This window comes from Tiliqua scincoides, chromosome 4, assembly GCF_035046505.1.
Source record: "Tiliqua scincoides isolate rTilSci1 chromosome 4, rTilSci1.hap2, whole genome shotgun sequence".
Classification (NCBI taxonomy): domain Eukaryota; kingdom Metazoa; phylum Chordata; class Lepidosauria; order Squamata; family Scincidae; genus Tiliqua; species Tiliqua scincoides.
The window spans coordinates 83,149,250-83,166,968 of NC_089824.1; the positions used below are offsets into that span (position 1 = coordinate 83,149,250).

Here is a 17,719-nt window from a genome sequence, read left to right on the forward strand (position 1 = left end):
GGAAGTGGCATTTTTTCTTCTCTGTGGGCCTTCCTGTAGCCCGCAGAGGGAGTAGGGAGACCCCCATTGCCTCTCTGGGCTTCAGAAAGCCCCTTGGAGGGCATAAGGTGCAGCAAATCGTGGAATTGCTTATCTGCAATTTTCTGTATCAGTGGGGTGTGTGTGTGTGTGTGTGTGTGTCTGAGAACGGATCCTACACAAATACCAAGGCCCCATACATTATTTTTTAAATTAACTAATTGCAGTAGGCAGACAAGACTACTTAAGTAAACTGCCTGGATTTATCATCATTATCCCATACAAGTGCATATGTGGGAGGAGTTATGGAAGTAGTTACTAGAGATACAACTGCAGTTCAGAGAAAAAAAAACAATGTGTGACACCATAATTTCACTTAGTTGGCAACCTTCAGTCTCGAAAGACTATGGTATCACGCTCTGAATGGTGGTTCTGGAACAGCATCTAGTGTGGCTGAAAAAGCCGATTCAGGAGTGACAATCCCTTCCACACTGGGAGCAAGTGCAGTCTGTCCCTGGTCTGTCTCCCTGGCTATGGGCCTTCCTTCTTTGCCTCAGTCTGTTGGCCAAGTGTCTCTTCAAACTGGGAAAGGCCATGCTGCATAGCCTGCCTCCAAGCGGGACGCTCAGAGGCCAGGGTTTCCCACTTGTTGAGGTCCACTCCTAAGGCCTTCAGATCCCTCTTGCAGATGTCCTTGTATCGCGGCTGTGGTCTACCTGTAGGGCGCTTTCCTTGCACGAGTTCTCCATAGAGGAGATCCTTTGGGATCCGGCCATCCATTCTCACGACATGACCGAGCCAACACAGGCGTCTCTGTTTCAGCAGTGCATACATGCTAGGGATTCCAGCTCGTTCCAGGACTGTGTGGTTTGGAACTTTGTCCTGCCAGGTGATGCCGAGGATGCGTCGGAGGCAGCGCATGTGGACAGTGTTCAGTTTCCTCTCCTGTTGTGAGCGAAGAGTTCATGACTCACTGCAGTACAGAAGTGTACTCAGGACGCAAGCTCTGTAGGCCTGGAACTTGGTATGTTCCGTCAGCTTCTTGTTGGACCAGACTCTCTTTGTGAGTCTGGAAAAGGTGAAAATAATTTCACTAAGGCCTTTCAAAGAGATATCCTGTCTCTGTCTTGTTGACAACAGCAGAAGAGAATCACCCACCTCTGAAACATCCATCAGAATATCCTCAGATATCCAAATCATTCAGATAATCAAGAGTATTATTTACAAAGAAGCACACGGATCTGATAGTACATGGGAACATTACAGTGCAATTCATACAGTGTCTCCCAGGAAATTTATGCACTGTAAATAGTCTGGGAGCCCAACAAATGTTTTTGTAAGTCAAGTTCTGTTTCCAAAGAAATGAACAAGTCTCCATTTTCTGCATTTGAATTTATTATGCATTCCAGTTTCAAAAAAAAATTGTTTCAAAGCCTGGAGGAGACACATAAATACAATAGAATACTGTAGTCCAGTGGCTCGAACTTTTCCAACCCGCAGCTCCCCTGATCCTTGCGGTTGTTGGCCACGGCTCCCATTACAACACCTCAACTCAGTTACCCCCAAAATGGGGATGAAGGTGTTATAGTTATACACAAGAAACAAAAAAACAGCTGCCAGCACTCTGAGGCTGCAATCCTAACCACACTTACCTGAGAGTAAGCCCCAGTGAACAAAATAGGACTTACTTCTGAGTAGACCTGGTTAGGATTGTGCCCTGAGTTTGTTAGCAATACACCTGGAGGTTTTTGGAAAGTGGGGGACAGAAGTGATGAATTTGCTGGGGGAGGGAAAAACTTTGTTTTGTGTGTCTGCTAATTACAAACTGAGACCCAGAGACTGTTTGGCTGCAATTCTAACCTCACTTTCCTGGGAGTAAGTCCCACTGAACACAATAGGACTTACTTCTGAGTAGACCTAGCTAGGATTGTGCCTTTTCTCTTACAATAGCAGCTAACATAGGAAATAATGCCCCCCCCCTTCAAAAGGAGGCAGGAGGAAAAGGGGGTGGCTGAAAAGGAATGGGCATTTTTATTTTTTAATCAATTTTTGAAGACAAAGTCATCAAGAGTGGCTTTTTTTTTTCTTTTTTGAAGGGGAAGGAAAAAGAATGGTGAAGATCCTTGGTTAACCTGACACAGACCCCAAGCCTATGTAGGTCTACTCAGAAGTTCCATTTGAGACAATGGGGCTTACTCCCAGGAAAGTGTGGATAGGATTGCAGCAAAATTACAAATCACCTCCAAAGTAGATGGGGGCTGCTCACATACATACACCCCAACATGCAGATGCCACCCCTATTCCCCCCAGGCAAGATGGAGGGATGCAGGCTGGGGCATTTGGACACACCCCCCCAGAGCAGGCTGGGCTCCCTCTTTCCCAAGCGGAGGAAAGTGCTCTCTCTAGGTCAGGCATCCCTCCCAGTTTGAAGCCTGCCAGGAGCGAGCCCTGTGCAGATGAGATGCAGCACCACTGCTGCTGCCCAGCCAGTCTTCTCTCCCACCTCCCCCCACCATGTTTCCCACACCCTCCCCACCTCACATTGCCCCACCCACCTCATACTCAGCCACAGAAAAGCAGCAAGTCAGGAGGCAGCACCTGCAGCTGAGCTGAGCAGAGCAGAGCAGCTGTGGCCACCTCTCTCCCCTAGATGGCTGGGGAGGCCCCTGGAGGCTACCCAGGCCTCACTAGGGAAGCCCAATGCACAGACTGAATACCTCAGCTACAGTTGTACTTTCTCTCTCTCCAGTCAAAGAGATCCCAACAGACTAGAACAGGGATGTCAAACTCGTTTCATAAAGTGGGCCAAAGTTAGCATCTACTGTGGGCCGGAAGTGACATCAGTAAGAAGAAAGTGACATCATTAAAGAGATGATGGCCAGAAATAAGCACTTTGTCCTCACACTGAAACTTGTTACCTGCAAATGACAGAAGACAAAAATGTGCAAATCTTGTTCATAATTTCAGGAGATGAGAGCCCAATTATAATTGGGTTAGGAAAGCCCAATTATAATGGGGACAAGACAAATAGCTTCCAGAGACAATATTCGCCCCATGGGTCTTATGTTTAACACTTCAAGACTAGAACCTTCACTTTCTCCTCTTGTATTACAAGTGTGCAGGACTATGGCTGGCCACTACTCTAAAATGGGGATCGACTTTAAAGCTGTACTGAAAAAGGAAACTTTAACTATTTGTATAAGCAACAGAGGGACTGAAGAACATTTTAAAGAACCCATTGTAATAAGTAAATACAATTCTTGCCCTAATACAGTGCTTCTCAAATTTTTTTACCAAGGCAACCTACTTCATCAGCCATGGCGACTATGTTGCTACCCAGAATGCCTTGCAGCTTCTGAGTAGTGCTGGTACAAAACCCGCCAAAAATCAGGTCATGACCCACAGATTGAGAACCACTGTCCTTATGCATTATTCACCTTTACTTAATTCTTCTTTGGGTAGCCTATGTTATCTCTCAAGTCACTACCAGATCTAATGACATAGCTTGGGGAGGGGGCAGTTGCCACAGGGACAGTTGCCCGGGGCAACTTAGGGGCACAAAATTTCAGAAGAAAAAATGTAGTAATAATAAATAAAAAAATAGTCCTTTTCCATAGTGGGCTACCTTTCTTTCCATCCCCTTTCCCTCCTTTCTTTCAGTTCTTCTGAACTTTCTAATACCCAGCTCTCCCTCTCTAGCTCAGGGGCTGGCTCAAGCTTCCCCACCTTCCAATGGGGGCACATCCTCAACCTGGCCCCTCCTTGCCATGATGTGCCCACCCTAGCCACAGAGGCAGCTCAAAGTCCAGAGCCAACAGCTGGACTGCACAGAGGCTGTGAGCAAAGGCAGAACATTTGCATGGACACCACTTAGCCCAGCTTCTTCGTCAAGCACATCCTCAAGCTAGAGCAGCAGTTCCTGGGGATCTCCTCAAAACGCCCTTCCCTGCTGCTGCCCTTGCCTCTTGGGCTACTGCTTCTCAGACAAAGAGAAGGATGAAGAGAAGGTGCCCTTCCTAAACTCCATGGCAGCAGCAAAAAGCCGACTCCTGTCAGGAAGCTATATGCAGGAGGTGCTGTGGCACCTACAAGCCCAAAGGGATGGCAGAGGAGGGAGAGCCGACACAGAACTCTGAAACCGGTGAGCTGGCCAGTGTGGCCAGCATTCCGAGGGGACGTGTGGATAAAAGAGAGGCTTTGTTGGGGAATAACAGGGTCTTTGTCAACCCATCAGGCAGGCCTGACCAACTTTGGCTTCCAAGATTCACATTCTTCAAGATCCAATATGGGGGAATCTGCAGATTCCGTTATCCACAGGTTGAGTCCATGAGGCCCCCTCACATGTGCCCCCTCTGGAGACAAGGGGAGCTCTGCTCCCCTTGCCTCCAGAGGGTCCTCTGAGCCCAGCAGAGGCTGCAGATGTCTGTCCGTGGCCTCTGCCAGGCTCATACTGAGCCCTAGAAGTAAAAAAAAAAAAAAAAAAAAGCCACTTCCGGTTTCTCCATGAAAACCAGGGCTTTGGAGCTTCCCTGGGCCTTCCAATGCCATATAAGGAATTAAAAAATCACTTCTGGTTTCATGGAGAAACTAGAAGTCACTTTTTTTTACCTCAGAGGTAAAACAGAGGTATTACTCAGAGTACCCTCCAGAGGTGAGGGGAGCTGAGTTTGGCTCTGAAGGGTGGGGGGGGGGAATGTTTGCCCATATCCACAGTTCCACTTAACTGCAGGGGGTTCCAGACAGAATTTCTGCAGATATGGGCATATGCCTGTACTGTCAATTGACAGAAATCTGAATGTAGATTTCAATACTGTTATTGAAAAATTTGCATAGATTAAAACCAGGTAATTTTAAATAAATTTGTGTATACTAGCATTAAATTCATTTTAGTTTATTTACAAAGGTCTATGGGTTAGGGGGTGCAATACATGCCTTGCCCCAGATGCTGGCAACCCATGCTACGCCACTGCCTGGATCTCACTTCCCTTTTTCATAATTTCTCCCCCCTCAGTTCTTTCTGTCCCTCCATCTTTTTACTTTTCACACTCTGTTCTCATTTTCTGCCAATTCTATCTCACCTCACTTTTGACAGCCAATAACAATAATCCAGCCAGCATAACAAGCCATAACAACAAGCCATAACAACAGTTGTAAGGGAAATTACTCTCAAAATATGCTATGGGAGTGATGAGATTTGCATTCCCTCAAAAAAGTTAAGCTCCCTTTTGTCAGAACTGTGTTTTTCTCTCTAGTAACCATTATATATTACTTATAAATACCACATACTTCAACAAATAAACAAAAACAAACTGTTCTTTACAATAGGAAAGAAAAGTTTACTATTTAGTAAAACCCCAGTTTCCCCTAGCTCCTGAAAAGTGCCTGAATGACAAAGTGTGCACAAAGAGCACTTCACAGTTTTCAGGAATCATGTTATCACAATTTGCACTTTCACCTCCCACAACACAGAAGCTTTTTTAGCATTGATCAAGTTATAGAACTGATGAACAGCTCTTAGGTGACTAAGAAAAAGGTTTATTCAATTCCCTAACTTTTCCAGGGCTACAAATTTGCAGACATTTCACATTAACTCTCTAGCACAATTGCACCAGTCTGAACCCAAAACGTTCTTTTGACTGCTTTTGTTCCTGTTCTAATGGGAGCAGAAGTACATACATTTTTCCCTTCACAGAACTTTCCTGTTCATGGGAAAGTGGCGCATATATATATGTCTGCAATTTGAAATCTGCAGTTTGAAATCGCAGGCTCACAATATCCAGAGGGATAATAAATGTATCAGAGAGATGTACAAGACTGGAAACTCAGCTGGAAATGGTCTCTGAGCTGGGTAGAATGTCAATGAAGCCTTACAGATCAAAAACCGTGATGAATACTGAAATCTTTCTCCTCTCCTGAAACCAAAACACACTTCTTTAAAAGGCACCCTGATCTGAAAATTGCACCTCCTGCCATCCCTCTGCTCAACCCGCTTCCCTACAATGAAGCATAGGATACAGAATACATTTGGCAGCCAAATGCAGCACACCAACCACAGCACTAGAGCCTCTGCTAAGAAAACTACAGCTCAGATGAAAAGACATGCAGCAAGGGGCAATGTCTCTTTAGCCTCTCAAAGACTTGCAGCAAGGGAAAATTCCTCTTTGGCATCTCAAAGGCAAACTTCTGCGACAGCAACCATGGCGAAAGGGTAGTTGCTGCAAAAATTGAGCCTTTTGCACAAATAACCTCTTGTCCCTCACAACGTGTATAACAAGACATTTGATTAAAATTTTTCTCCTAAGAATTATTGCAGGTAATATGTCCCAGGAGATCTCTACACACAACACACAACAGTTACCTCTACTTCAGCACCCAAACAGGGAAGAACCATATACCCAATATGGGAAAGCAAAGGGAGAAACCATATGCTGCAATGTATTGATGTTGTATCTCTCACATTCTCGTATTTCTAAACCCCCCCCCCCCACACACACACACCTTTCAGGATTATCAAATACTGTATTGGCAACCTTCAGTCTCAAAAGACTATGGTATCGCGCTCTGATCAAATGGTACCAAATATATGTATTTGCTATAACTGTGGTGTCTAATCCTTTTGAAAGAGCAAAGGGAGTGTCTGCTCTCTATTGGGGAATGTCAGGGACTCTGTTGTATGGCTGACCAAACACTCATCTGAATCTCTTTTGTTTTTCAGCTCTGCACTATTGCCACGGGGGTTGAACAGTGGTTCTCTACAGAGTTTCAATGCAGCCCACTCCAGGAGAGGAAATGATAGTGTTCCAAGCCACCACATTCTAGGCAGGCCTTTGGCTTGATCCAGCAGAATTTATCTTGTGTTCCTAATATGACTTCTGCCTACAAGCACAAATTATCTTGTTAAAATAATCAGTTCATCTATTCTTATCCAACATAGCATCTTTTAATCATTTAATATATAGTCCGTTATCCTCTAGTGTTTTCCTGGAAAACTTAATGGATACTGAATTACTGGATACAGAATCATTGAGGCTATGGGAAAAATGGGGTTAGGTTCCAGGTGACCCTCTTCCCCATATACTCTATGAACTTTATTAATCTCAATCATATCTTGAAGTTCTACAGGCTGGCTAAGCAAAAGCTCATCAACATCTGATGCTTCCTCCTCCATGTTATCCATCCCTCAACTAGTTGAAGGTTGCTAGCCCAACAATGAGGCCTCATAGTTCAGCAGAAGCAAGGAGGTTGCTTTATCCTTCTCCACCTGTCTTTTGGTTCCTTCCCTGGGCTTGCCCCAGCCCCAGAGCAGATCTCTGGGGCCTTCCAGAGACCTCTCATCATCACCAGGGTTGTGAAGGTTCAGCTGGAGTCCCCAAGATGGTGGGGCAAGTCTGCAAGTGGACACAAGTGTGTTCAATGATTCTTCATGGGCCAATCTCAATGCCCATTCAATGCAGGTAACTTTATAAAAAACTAGTAAGACTGGACACAATTAACCCCCTCCCACATCAGTCATATACTGTATACTGTCTCTTCCTCTTCCCCCTGAATGGCACAACACTACCTTAGGCTCATGAGGAGGTCACTGTCTCTTCTCCTCCTGCAACTTTTCTTGCCCCCACCTATCTACTTGCTCATAGCTACACTGAGCCCTCCCCCACACTGCACCAGCAAATAATTGCAGATAACAAGAACAGAGTTACAGATAATGAGAGGCAGGTGGCAATTCTGCAGATAAGCAAATTCAAAGATAGCAAATTTGAATGTAAGAGAACTGCCTGTACAACTTCGTTCACATACTGTGAAAAATGATCATTAAAATTATTAATAAAGTCATTCCCAAGAAGAGATACACAAGAAAAAAAGAAATTTGAAATGATATTCTCCACATTTGAAGCTGTAGTGAGAGAGGATCTAAATGCGAACTTAGAAGCTTCAAGGCAGACAGTGGAAAAGACTCCATGTTCAGCAGCCCAAATGGAGGAAGGACCCCTGTGGCTACACCCATGCATTTGGACTTAATACAATAGGTTTTATAGGATGGGTGCGCACACTTTATTAAATGAAAACATCAGCTTGAATTCTTTTTTCTACAAACCGGCAAACTCTGGGAGTATACGTTATCCTAAAAGCTGTTTATTGCATTCCTGTTCAGCCATACACCAGAGAAAGAATAGAAATGTACAAATACTGAAAAGATATGAACATGATAAAATGCTTTTCCACTGGAAAACTTTTAACTCCTATTGACACTCCTCAGATATCAAGTTAAGATCAGGTTTTTTTTTTGGAGATGGCCAACTTTTTGGTTATGCCATTTTGGCAACAAATTTCACTAGTTCCAACAACTTTATGTGATGGTGCTTCCATTGTATTATTCTTAGTTTCATAGGTGTTCTTTTTATCATGTTATTGCACTGTATTTTATTGTAAGCTGCTTGGGAGTGCAATTTGCAAGAGAAGTGAGATAAAGTCCTTTAAAATAAAATAAACCAATAAATATAAATGAATGCTTTTCTAACCTCTCCTGGGACTCTCATGGTTGAAGAGAATACCATTCACAGCAAAGAGATTATAGGCCTCCCTGAAGTTCACCACAATCCAATAAGCATATAGTTTCGCTGCTCCTGAAACAGTAATTGCAAACATATTTATTGAGACATTTACAAAGGTGAGTGTGCGTATCTACACACACACACAGCCAGAAAAGAATACCATCACAGGAACCAATTAGAGTTTAATCACTGACCTTTGTATATCATGCTTCTCTATTTATTTAAGCCTTTGTCTAAAGGTTTGAAACCAAAATGGGAACCAGTCAGTGTTTGGAGACTCCACTCATTCATTTCTTCTCACAGCCTTGCCACAGTTAATATTTAGATATAGCATTTAAAAAAAACCTATGCAGTTTGCAGTTCGAAATGCAGGTGAATTACACTTAAGCAACCTTTGGGCAAAAAGTTTTACTGGAAGCAGAAAATAAGAAAATTCTGTAGACTAAATCCCAAATTGGTTGAAACAGTAGCTCTACAATATTCAGTGTGGATTACTGAACAAAGTTTCATAACAGAGGTGAGCTGTTGAGAGATTTCTCTCTTGGACAAAAAAAATCATGGAACTTGCTTATCAATATTCTCTTACAATCTTTTAAGAGAAAGAAAAACAGGTCAGCGGGTGGGTGGGTGATTTCTTATTTTGAATCTAAACAAGTCAAAGAACAAAGATAGCAATATATATCCATCAAGAAATGACAGTAGATTTTCTTTATTTTCAGCACTTATATTAGATAAAAAAGGTCAAGCTCCAAACTGCCATTTCAGTAAAAAAAATTATTATTAAGTTTGCAAATAAAATCAGGCACTGGACAACTGGTAAAAGATAATGACTATATTTGCAATTGAAGAAATAAAGAGAGCTGATGTCAGATTTGTGGGCACAAAAAAATTAAAGTGGGCAGCAGAATGAAGAACAGATGTCATTGTAATGCTTTCATTTGAACTTTCTGTACAAATGGCTTCACTTCAGTCAAACCTATAAAATGTATGGTTCAGCTAAGGTTTAGTAATAGTTGCAACAGGAAGACGTGATGTTGCACTGCCATTTGCCATGTATGGGATGCTACTCTACTTCTGTTAGTACAAGCCACTTTGTGTTTCATTACAGTTATGCATACCTGTAGTATCAGGATGCAATATGCGAGTGAGATCTATAGTACCTGGATGCAATGTAGTATCAGGATGTACCTGTGGTATAAGGATGCAGTATGTGAGCCAGACACACACAAATAAACTTACCATATGGTGATCTGGGATAAAAAGGAGTAGTCTCTTTTTGTGGAATTTCCTGCACTTTCCCAAAAAGTTCACTTGTTGAGGCTTGGTAGAACTTCACAGAATTTATAAGACCACAGGTCTTGATAGCATCTAGGAGTCGTAGAGTACCAATTCCATCCACATCAGCAGTATATTCTGCTAAATCGAAAGATATCTAAGGAAAGGATAAACAAACATTCAAGAAATGATCTAAGGCAATTTGCAAAATAAGATACCCTAAAACATGATGTTTTAAAATTTACAATATTCTCCTTTATCAAACTCACTGGGTGTAGTATATATACTTATATGTTCAGTGTTTATGATAGGGGGCCCTGGTACAAAGTCCTGTATTGGATCCTCCATTATACCCTTTGCCCACCACCTGATGACACATTAAGTTTACACTACCACTGTCACCAGTAGTGAGAGTTGCAGGGTTAGCCTGGAGAGAGCTTGGGAAGGACCCTCTGGACATATATTTTCACTCACTCAGCACAAAGCCATTCAAAAATGGGAATGCTGCCTGTGTAATAAGATTAAACCAGAAACACAGTTGGGATGGGTTAAAATTACAAATATAATGTTTTGCCTGTGGGAGTATTGGTAGGAACAGTTTGTGAATAAGAAGTTAGAAGACTAATAAGTCTGAAAGAACTTTGAGGTCATCAGACCTTGAAGAACCACACACCATAGCACACAGTGCACACTTCAGCAGCATGGCTTCATGGTGTTAAGTGAAGGGGAGGGGACTGAGCTCTTACAACCTAATCCTAACCAACTTTCCAGTGCCGATAGAGCCATGCCAACAGGGTACGTGCTGCGCTCTGTGGTGGGTGGACTGTCAGGGAGGTCTCCTCAAAGTAAGGGAACAAACTCTCTCTTACCTCAGAACTGTACTGAGGCTGTATCAGCACGGGAAAGTTGGTTATGATTGGGCTCTTAGCATCATAGGCAAAGTGGGGTTACAGCAGGGATGGGCAACTCGACTTGTAAGACTCAGACTTGAGTCGCCAAACACACATTTCCCAGACTCCTGCAGACTCAAGACAGATGTTTGGAAACCAGAAGTGACTTGGGACTTTTGCTCAGGAATAAATGATTGCTGGGGTTCATAAAGAACCAATCTGCACTTTCTTCACTCACTCAAAGAACAGCAGAGCTTTTGTTTACAGATGGGATGGGGACATCAGGGGAGTGTTAAATGAGAAAGGCTGTGGGGTGGTTACCACACCGCAGTCAACTGCCCTGGTTCCCCGATAAGGTGCGGGGCAGAGGTGGGAATTCCTGGGCAGCTCATTAGCTGCCAAGGCTGTCACTGGGCCATGAGGAGTGGACTGAGAGGACTGTTACTCACTCCTCTGTCACTCCTTGTGGCTTTGTTAAGGCAGGAGCCTGCTGAGGGAGGTCCTGCCTTCTCGCCACCTTCAGCCTGCCTGCACCCCACTGCATGCCTTGGCTGACTGTGAGGGATGCACAGGCGCTCACGGTGACCTGCCCACCTTGACACAGGGCTTTAATCCTCCAATTTGGCCAGCAGGCCTCGTGTGACCGCATGCTCCAAAATGCCTCAGATCTGAGGCGTTCGGGAGGAGGACCACCTCCCCGGTTCCCAGAAGGGTTCCCTGGGCAAAACCCCTCCCAAGTATGCTATTTGGGGTTGTTAAAATGCTCTCACTCTTGGTCCTTTCTATGCCCCTGGGGCTCTGCCCAGCAGCCTTCCACTCTCATCCCAGAGAGTGGGCTCTCTCTGTCTTGCCCAGTCAGAAGCACACAGAAGAGAGAGAGAAAATCCCCTCAGGCCCGGTGTCCTTCTTTTGGTCCCACCTTCCCAGTTCTCTAACAGCCAAGCTCCACTTTGGAACCTGAAGCACCTCAGAACTGGAAGGAAAATCCTCCACAATGGCCACAACCGTTTCATCACACCTGGGTCACAGTAATTAAACACTGGCTGGAAGTGGCAACAAGGAAAAACAGGAAGAGGATTGCACTAACCAATATGAGATTTCAGAATGGCCATATGCCTTTATCACAAAGTGTATTCATACATACATCACGATTCTAAATGTGTTAACTCAGAGGAAAGCCCTACTGTGTTAAGCCTACTTTCTATGAAGTAAACATTGCTCAGGTTTACTGTTTTAGGGGCCAATCCTATCCTAGCCAACTGTCCAGCGCCAATGCAGCCCCATGGTAAGAAAACAACTGTCCCCTCACCTCAGGATGCGGTGCACGCCCCAATGCCTTTCCACTGCATCAGTGCTGGAAAGTTGGTTAGGATTGGGCTCTTAGTTTTTTTTGTTTTTTAAAAAACTTTTAAATTTAATTTTCCACCTATTAATTAATAGAACTAAGTAGTAGTCAGGGTTATACAAGACAAACCATTTAGAACAAATTGTTTATAATCTCAAATTATAGAAATACTTTAATAGTAGGACAAATTGTTAATATTTTTTTAAACATCATTTTTCAAATAAGTCTACTTATTTGGCTCCCCATGCTCTCTCACACACAAAATCTTCAGTAGAGCCAGAAAAGGATTTACAGTTTGAAATGTTGCAACTCCAATGATTAGTGACACTATAATGCTCTGAAAGTTTTCTTACACAGTGAAATCCAGCTGTGCTAAAAGCTCTAAAAACATAATTTCTCTTAGAAATTCAAAAGGAGAGTCTTGCAGAGTCACTAGAGAACTTTAGCGAGGGAGTTGTAAAAGGATAGCCAATTCATTTTGTTTCATACGAGCCATGGGAATCAATAATTTTGAACAACATATGGGAGATGAAAGACAACCATGAAAGTTACTTAGTGTTTGGTTATCAATTTTTACATGGCTAAATAAATCCAATTGGAATGTATTATCTATTTAAAGAAACTATACTGTTAATAAGTTGTGATTAATAACTTTTTAATATGCTGCACCATAGCAATTCTGTACACTACCACCATGTTTTCAAATATGTTTAATTAAACCAAAAACCAAAGCTCCGAGAATTTCTTAAACAATGAACTAGCAAGAATGCTACCGCTGTTCTTTTTGGGTGCAAAAACAATCACCTCTGTGAACCTAACACACACTCCCCATAAAAGCTAGATTCAGTGGAAGTGGGACATCATATGAAATCACATCATTTTGGGCATCTACCTCATAGGAAAACCCCCTAACATTATCAGGACTGGCCCATCCATGAGGCCAAGTGGTATCCACCTCAAGCAGCAGACTGGTGGGGGGACATCCACTTCCATCCAAATCCTAACCTTCACTGATCCTCTTTCACCTCCTACTCCTCCCCCCAAACTCCCTGGATTGGATAAAGAATAAGGGAACCAAACAAAAGGGTAGAGCAGGCGTGCTCAAAACGTCGATCGCGATCGACCGGTAGCTCACGAAGCAAAATCCAGTCGATCGCGTGCCAAGCCTCCCGTCCGCCATGTTGAAAGGGGCGGGAAAGAGCCCAGGAGCTTCCCGATTGGCCCGCCATCGCATCCGGGACACTCGGCGGCGCCGGGCCAATCAGGAAGCTCCGGGGCTCTTTCCCGCCCCTTTCAACATGGCGGGCCAATGAACTTCAATGAAGAGCAGGAAAGAGCCCCGGAGCGCCCCCCAGCCCCGCACTGCCACCGTAGCTCCCCCTGCCCAGCTCCCTCCCGCCCAGCTCCCTCCCGCCCCACTGATGTGGCCGCTGATGCGGGCTTGGTGAGCAAGGCAGGAGGAGGAGAGCTAGCTAGCTGGCTGGCCAGCTGGCTGGCGGGCGGCAGAGCCAAGCGGCAGTGGCAGCCGGGCAGGGGGGAGGGAGGGAGGGAGGGAGGGACGGGCGGGCGGCCGTGGAGGAGGAGGGAGGGGAGGAGGAGGGGCTGCCTGCCCGCCTCGGCGACGGAGCCCCGGCCCTCCCCGCAGCCCCCCCCGGAGATGGCTTTCTACTGAGGAGCCTCCGTCCCGCTCCCCCCTAGGATGCAGGCAGCGCTCTGCGAGGGAGGCGGAGGAGGAGACTCCCGTGCGGCGGCACCCCGTGAGCCCGGCAGGGGGGCCCCCAAGGAGGTGGCGCTGCTGCTGAGGCCGGTAAGCCAGGCGGGGGGCATTGGGCCCCCTCCTCCCCTCGCCGCCATCTCCGTTCCCCTCCCGCCCAGCATCCGCAGGCAGCCTCGCTCCCTTCCTAGCCCCCAGCTGCATCTCGCTCTCCTCGGGCGCCGGGCGCTGCGAGGCTATGGCCGGTGGGAGGGCGAGCGCCGCCAGAGGACAGGTAAGGGGAGCCCGGGAGGAGGCGTGACACGGCGCAGGGCAGGGAGGGCGGTCCTGGCGCGCCGGGGTGGCTGCAGCTGCAGTCCTGGCCGCTACTCCTTACCTGGGAGTAGCCCCGTTGACTCGGATGGGGCTTGCTTCTGAGTAGATCTGCCTCTGAGGCTGCAGTCCTCTCCTCACTTACCTGGGATTAAGCCCCATTGACTAGCATGGGACTTACTTCTGAGGAGACACCATAGGGTTGGGCTCTGAGGTTGCAATTCTGTCCACATTTACACAGGAGTAAGCCCCACTGACTCTAATGGGACTTACTTCTGAGTAGACATGCATAAGGTTGACCCCAATATGTCTAATTCTGCTATGGCAAATGCTATTATTGTAAAAAAACTCTGGTAGATCTCCAGGCCTTGCTGAGTTTCCAAGTAGCTCTCAAGCCAAAAAAGTCTGAGCACCCCTGGGGTAGAGAAAAGCAGTGGGCCAGAGTGTCAGGGAGCAGAGGCTAGCACATCACCAGATAAGGAGGGGCAGCATCTGTCACACTGCTCAGGCAGCAGGAGGTCTTGGGCTGGCCCTGAACATTATCATGTATAGAATTTAGTGGTACCACCATATAATTGATATTTTGCACTTTTGTCGTATGTGAGTCTTTGAGTTGAATGCATTTTCTTCTGTTGGATTAACTAACTAATGATTACCTCCTTCTCAGTTCAGATTAAGCTATGAGATCATTTTTTTCCCATTTGCTGAAACATTATTTTAAAAAAATCTTTATCCCACCCTTCTGACCTCATGGTGGCCACACCAGCTCACAACAATTATTATTTCTACCTATATCCTGCTGCATGGAACCAGAGCAGGTTACAATATGTTTCTACGTGTTTCACTTCTCACTTTTCCCCTCAGAGGCAGCTCATGTTTCTCAGGGGATGAGGGGCACAGTGTATCTTTAAAAGCACAGTAAGTGGAAAAGACAATAGCTAGTTTTGCCTAACTGGCCCTCCATCTTCTCCTCCCCAGGAGGAAGTGAAGAACCTTTAAGATACTAAAGTAAAATAATACCTTGACTATGCACTCATTTGAGAAAGCCACCAAATTCACAAAGTTCCATAATTAATTGTGTGCCTCTTCTACCCTAAATTGTTTTCTCACACAAGTCCTATTCAGTCAGCTTTCCAGGGAGAAAACAACCCATTTAGAAATATGGTCTCCTTTGCTATATCCACTTGTTTCTCTTTCATCCCCTTAGCAGGAAGAGAAAGTTCTGCATGGACTGGGCTGTTACCATGTTATCTAATCTTTGAAAGCCCTCAATCACCATGGTTTGAAAGGCAGATAGACTGTAGGGTGTGAGAAATCCCATGAATTATATTCTTGAGACCAGTTAACATGATACTCTACCTTTTCAGAGTACAGAGAAAGTGAGGGTAGGAGAACTACGCATGGCTGATTTTTTTCCCCCTCCAGATTTTTCTCTGGATAAATGATGCATGAATAGAGTCAGGTATTGAAATATATTCCGTATGTGCTCTGACACTTACAGCCCAATACCATGCATTGGTCTACTGATAAGTAAGTCCTATTATGCCCAATGGGTCTTACTCCCAGGAAAGAATTTATAAGACTGCAGCCTTAACTTACAAAAATGTGTGCCTTAAGAAAGTGGTATTAGTTGGACATAGTTAAATAAAAACTTACTCTGAAATAAAGACCATTTCACACACTTACGGTATAGACCCTTCATACATGCACTGGTACTCTGAAAATATGGTGTGAGCCATTTTGTGCTTAATCCTTCCAAATGAAAAAGCAAAGGAAATAATGCAAAATATGCACACCTGCAGCCTACTTTACTACTTACATGGCATGCATGGTGGGACCACACAATCATTCACAATTCCCCATAATGCAGAGCGCCCACCCCTGTATGAATGTCAACAAGCTGAAATTGTGATTACAAAACAATATTAAGTTCTGACCAATGCCAGCTGTTGCTGCTTGTTCACACATCAAACAAGACATGAGTCAAATCTTTGAGTTCCAGTTTTATTCAGACCATAACTTTATCTGTAGCAGTATAATATATTAACCACCCACCCCAGCAGTAAGGACACTAACCTCAGAAACCACGAAGGCCTTGCCTCCCCATTTCTCAAGATAATGCCATCTAGATTCCAAGCAGCAGATTCTGACAATGTCTGCTCCCTGATAGTCTCTGCTGCTCCTAATGAAGAGGCAAGGAGGCCCATGATATCAATGCTCCTCCCCCAGCCAAACACTTGCACTTAGGGGAGGTACCATCCAATTTCCTTGTGTTCCCTGGTCTCAAGGGATTGGTGGGGCAGCCCTCCTCCATACTCTTCCACTGGATTCTCATAAAACCGTCCTAGACTGAGATTGTTATTGGCACCATAGCTGCAAGCTGTGACCAACGCTACTCCCATTTATAACAAAAGCTTTTGTGTAGTATAAATGACCCACCCCTCAACCAAAAGTCAATCAGTAGCGGAGTATAAAATTACAGCTTAAGTCCCTAACAAAGCAACTGGTTGAACCGATATTACTCCCTAGGGTAGGTGGGTAGGCTGCAGAAGAACACTGGAATGAACTGTTGTTTCAGGAGTCTGCGCCCACAAATATACCAGGAACCCTTTTCCCCATAACTTATGCAGTCAACAGAGATTGGGTGGGGCAAATCCACTCCCCTTAAGATTCACTTGAAAGTGAGGCAACCCTTCTGTCACTGCACAGATCTGTGCTGATTAATGCTCAACCTTTGCAAAATTATGCAAAATTTAACATCTAATAAGCACCTTATTTTTAACTGACACAGGAATGACCAGATAAATAATTGCTCAGGTATTATTCTCTCCAGAACATCTGAAGAATTGCGTTACAATGTTTTGAATTTAGGTAAGCTAGGCGATGAACTTTTATAACAGGCAATGTGTATTTAAAAAACAACTGTTTTATGATAATGTAGAACCAATTAATCATCACCACATCTCTTAAGTTTAGTACAAAAATCAATGACTTTGTAGTGCTTTGTTTTGCAGCAACACAATCTAAAATTACCGAAGTAAAGAGAAATTTCCACACATTTCAATATACATCTGCTTTCAGTTTTAAATATAGACACATCTAAGCACACATAATTATCATGTGTTCCAAAATAGCAAGCAGGCAAGTTCCATTGAGTCAGACAAAATTAGAATATCTCTCAATATATTTGGACACCTTAAAAAAACCTTTCCTAGTAACAAATATGAGGGCAATTACATATTGGTGACACTCCAATCGATTTAACACACTATTGCATTGTTATATAGACCATGCACAATTTATAAAGGAGCTATATAAAGCAACTGCATTATGAATTAATAGGCATTCAAGAGTATACAATAGCATATGGAGAAAACATCATTTGATGTGTAACCATAAGTATCAACACCTGTATTAAGCACAATGGCATTTGCTATGATTGGGAGCATAATTTTTTCCTTAAACTGAGTGTTTACAAGTGTTTAAACTTGCTGCTTTGAAAAACCATTGAAAATGTTCCTCCTGGTCTTAATAAGTTGAAAATAAAGCTTTGTGCAAAAAAAATAGATTTTCCATAATACCGAAAACAAAATATTCAAAACAAAATACTGCA

At 44.2% G+C, this 17,719-nt stretch overlaps 1 protein-coding gene across 1 annotated transcript in view; it reads right to left on the minus strand.

Moving 5' to 3' along the window:
• The window catches only part of GMDS (GDP-mannose 4,6-dehydratase), a 398,350-nt gene that overhangs the window by 299,147 nt on the left and 81,484 nt on the right, over positions 1–17,719 (minus strand). Inside the window, exons 5-6 of the mRNA XM_066624912.1 lie at positions 9,810–10,002; positions 8,538–8,642 (exon numbers count right to left, since the gene is read on the minus strand). Of these exons, the coding sequence (XP_066481009.1) occupies positions 8,538–8,642; positions 9,810–10,002 (298 nt within the window). The remainder of the gene's footprint in view (positions 1–8,537; positions 8,643–9,809; positions 10,003–17,719) is intronic.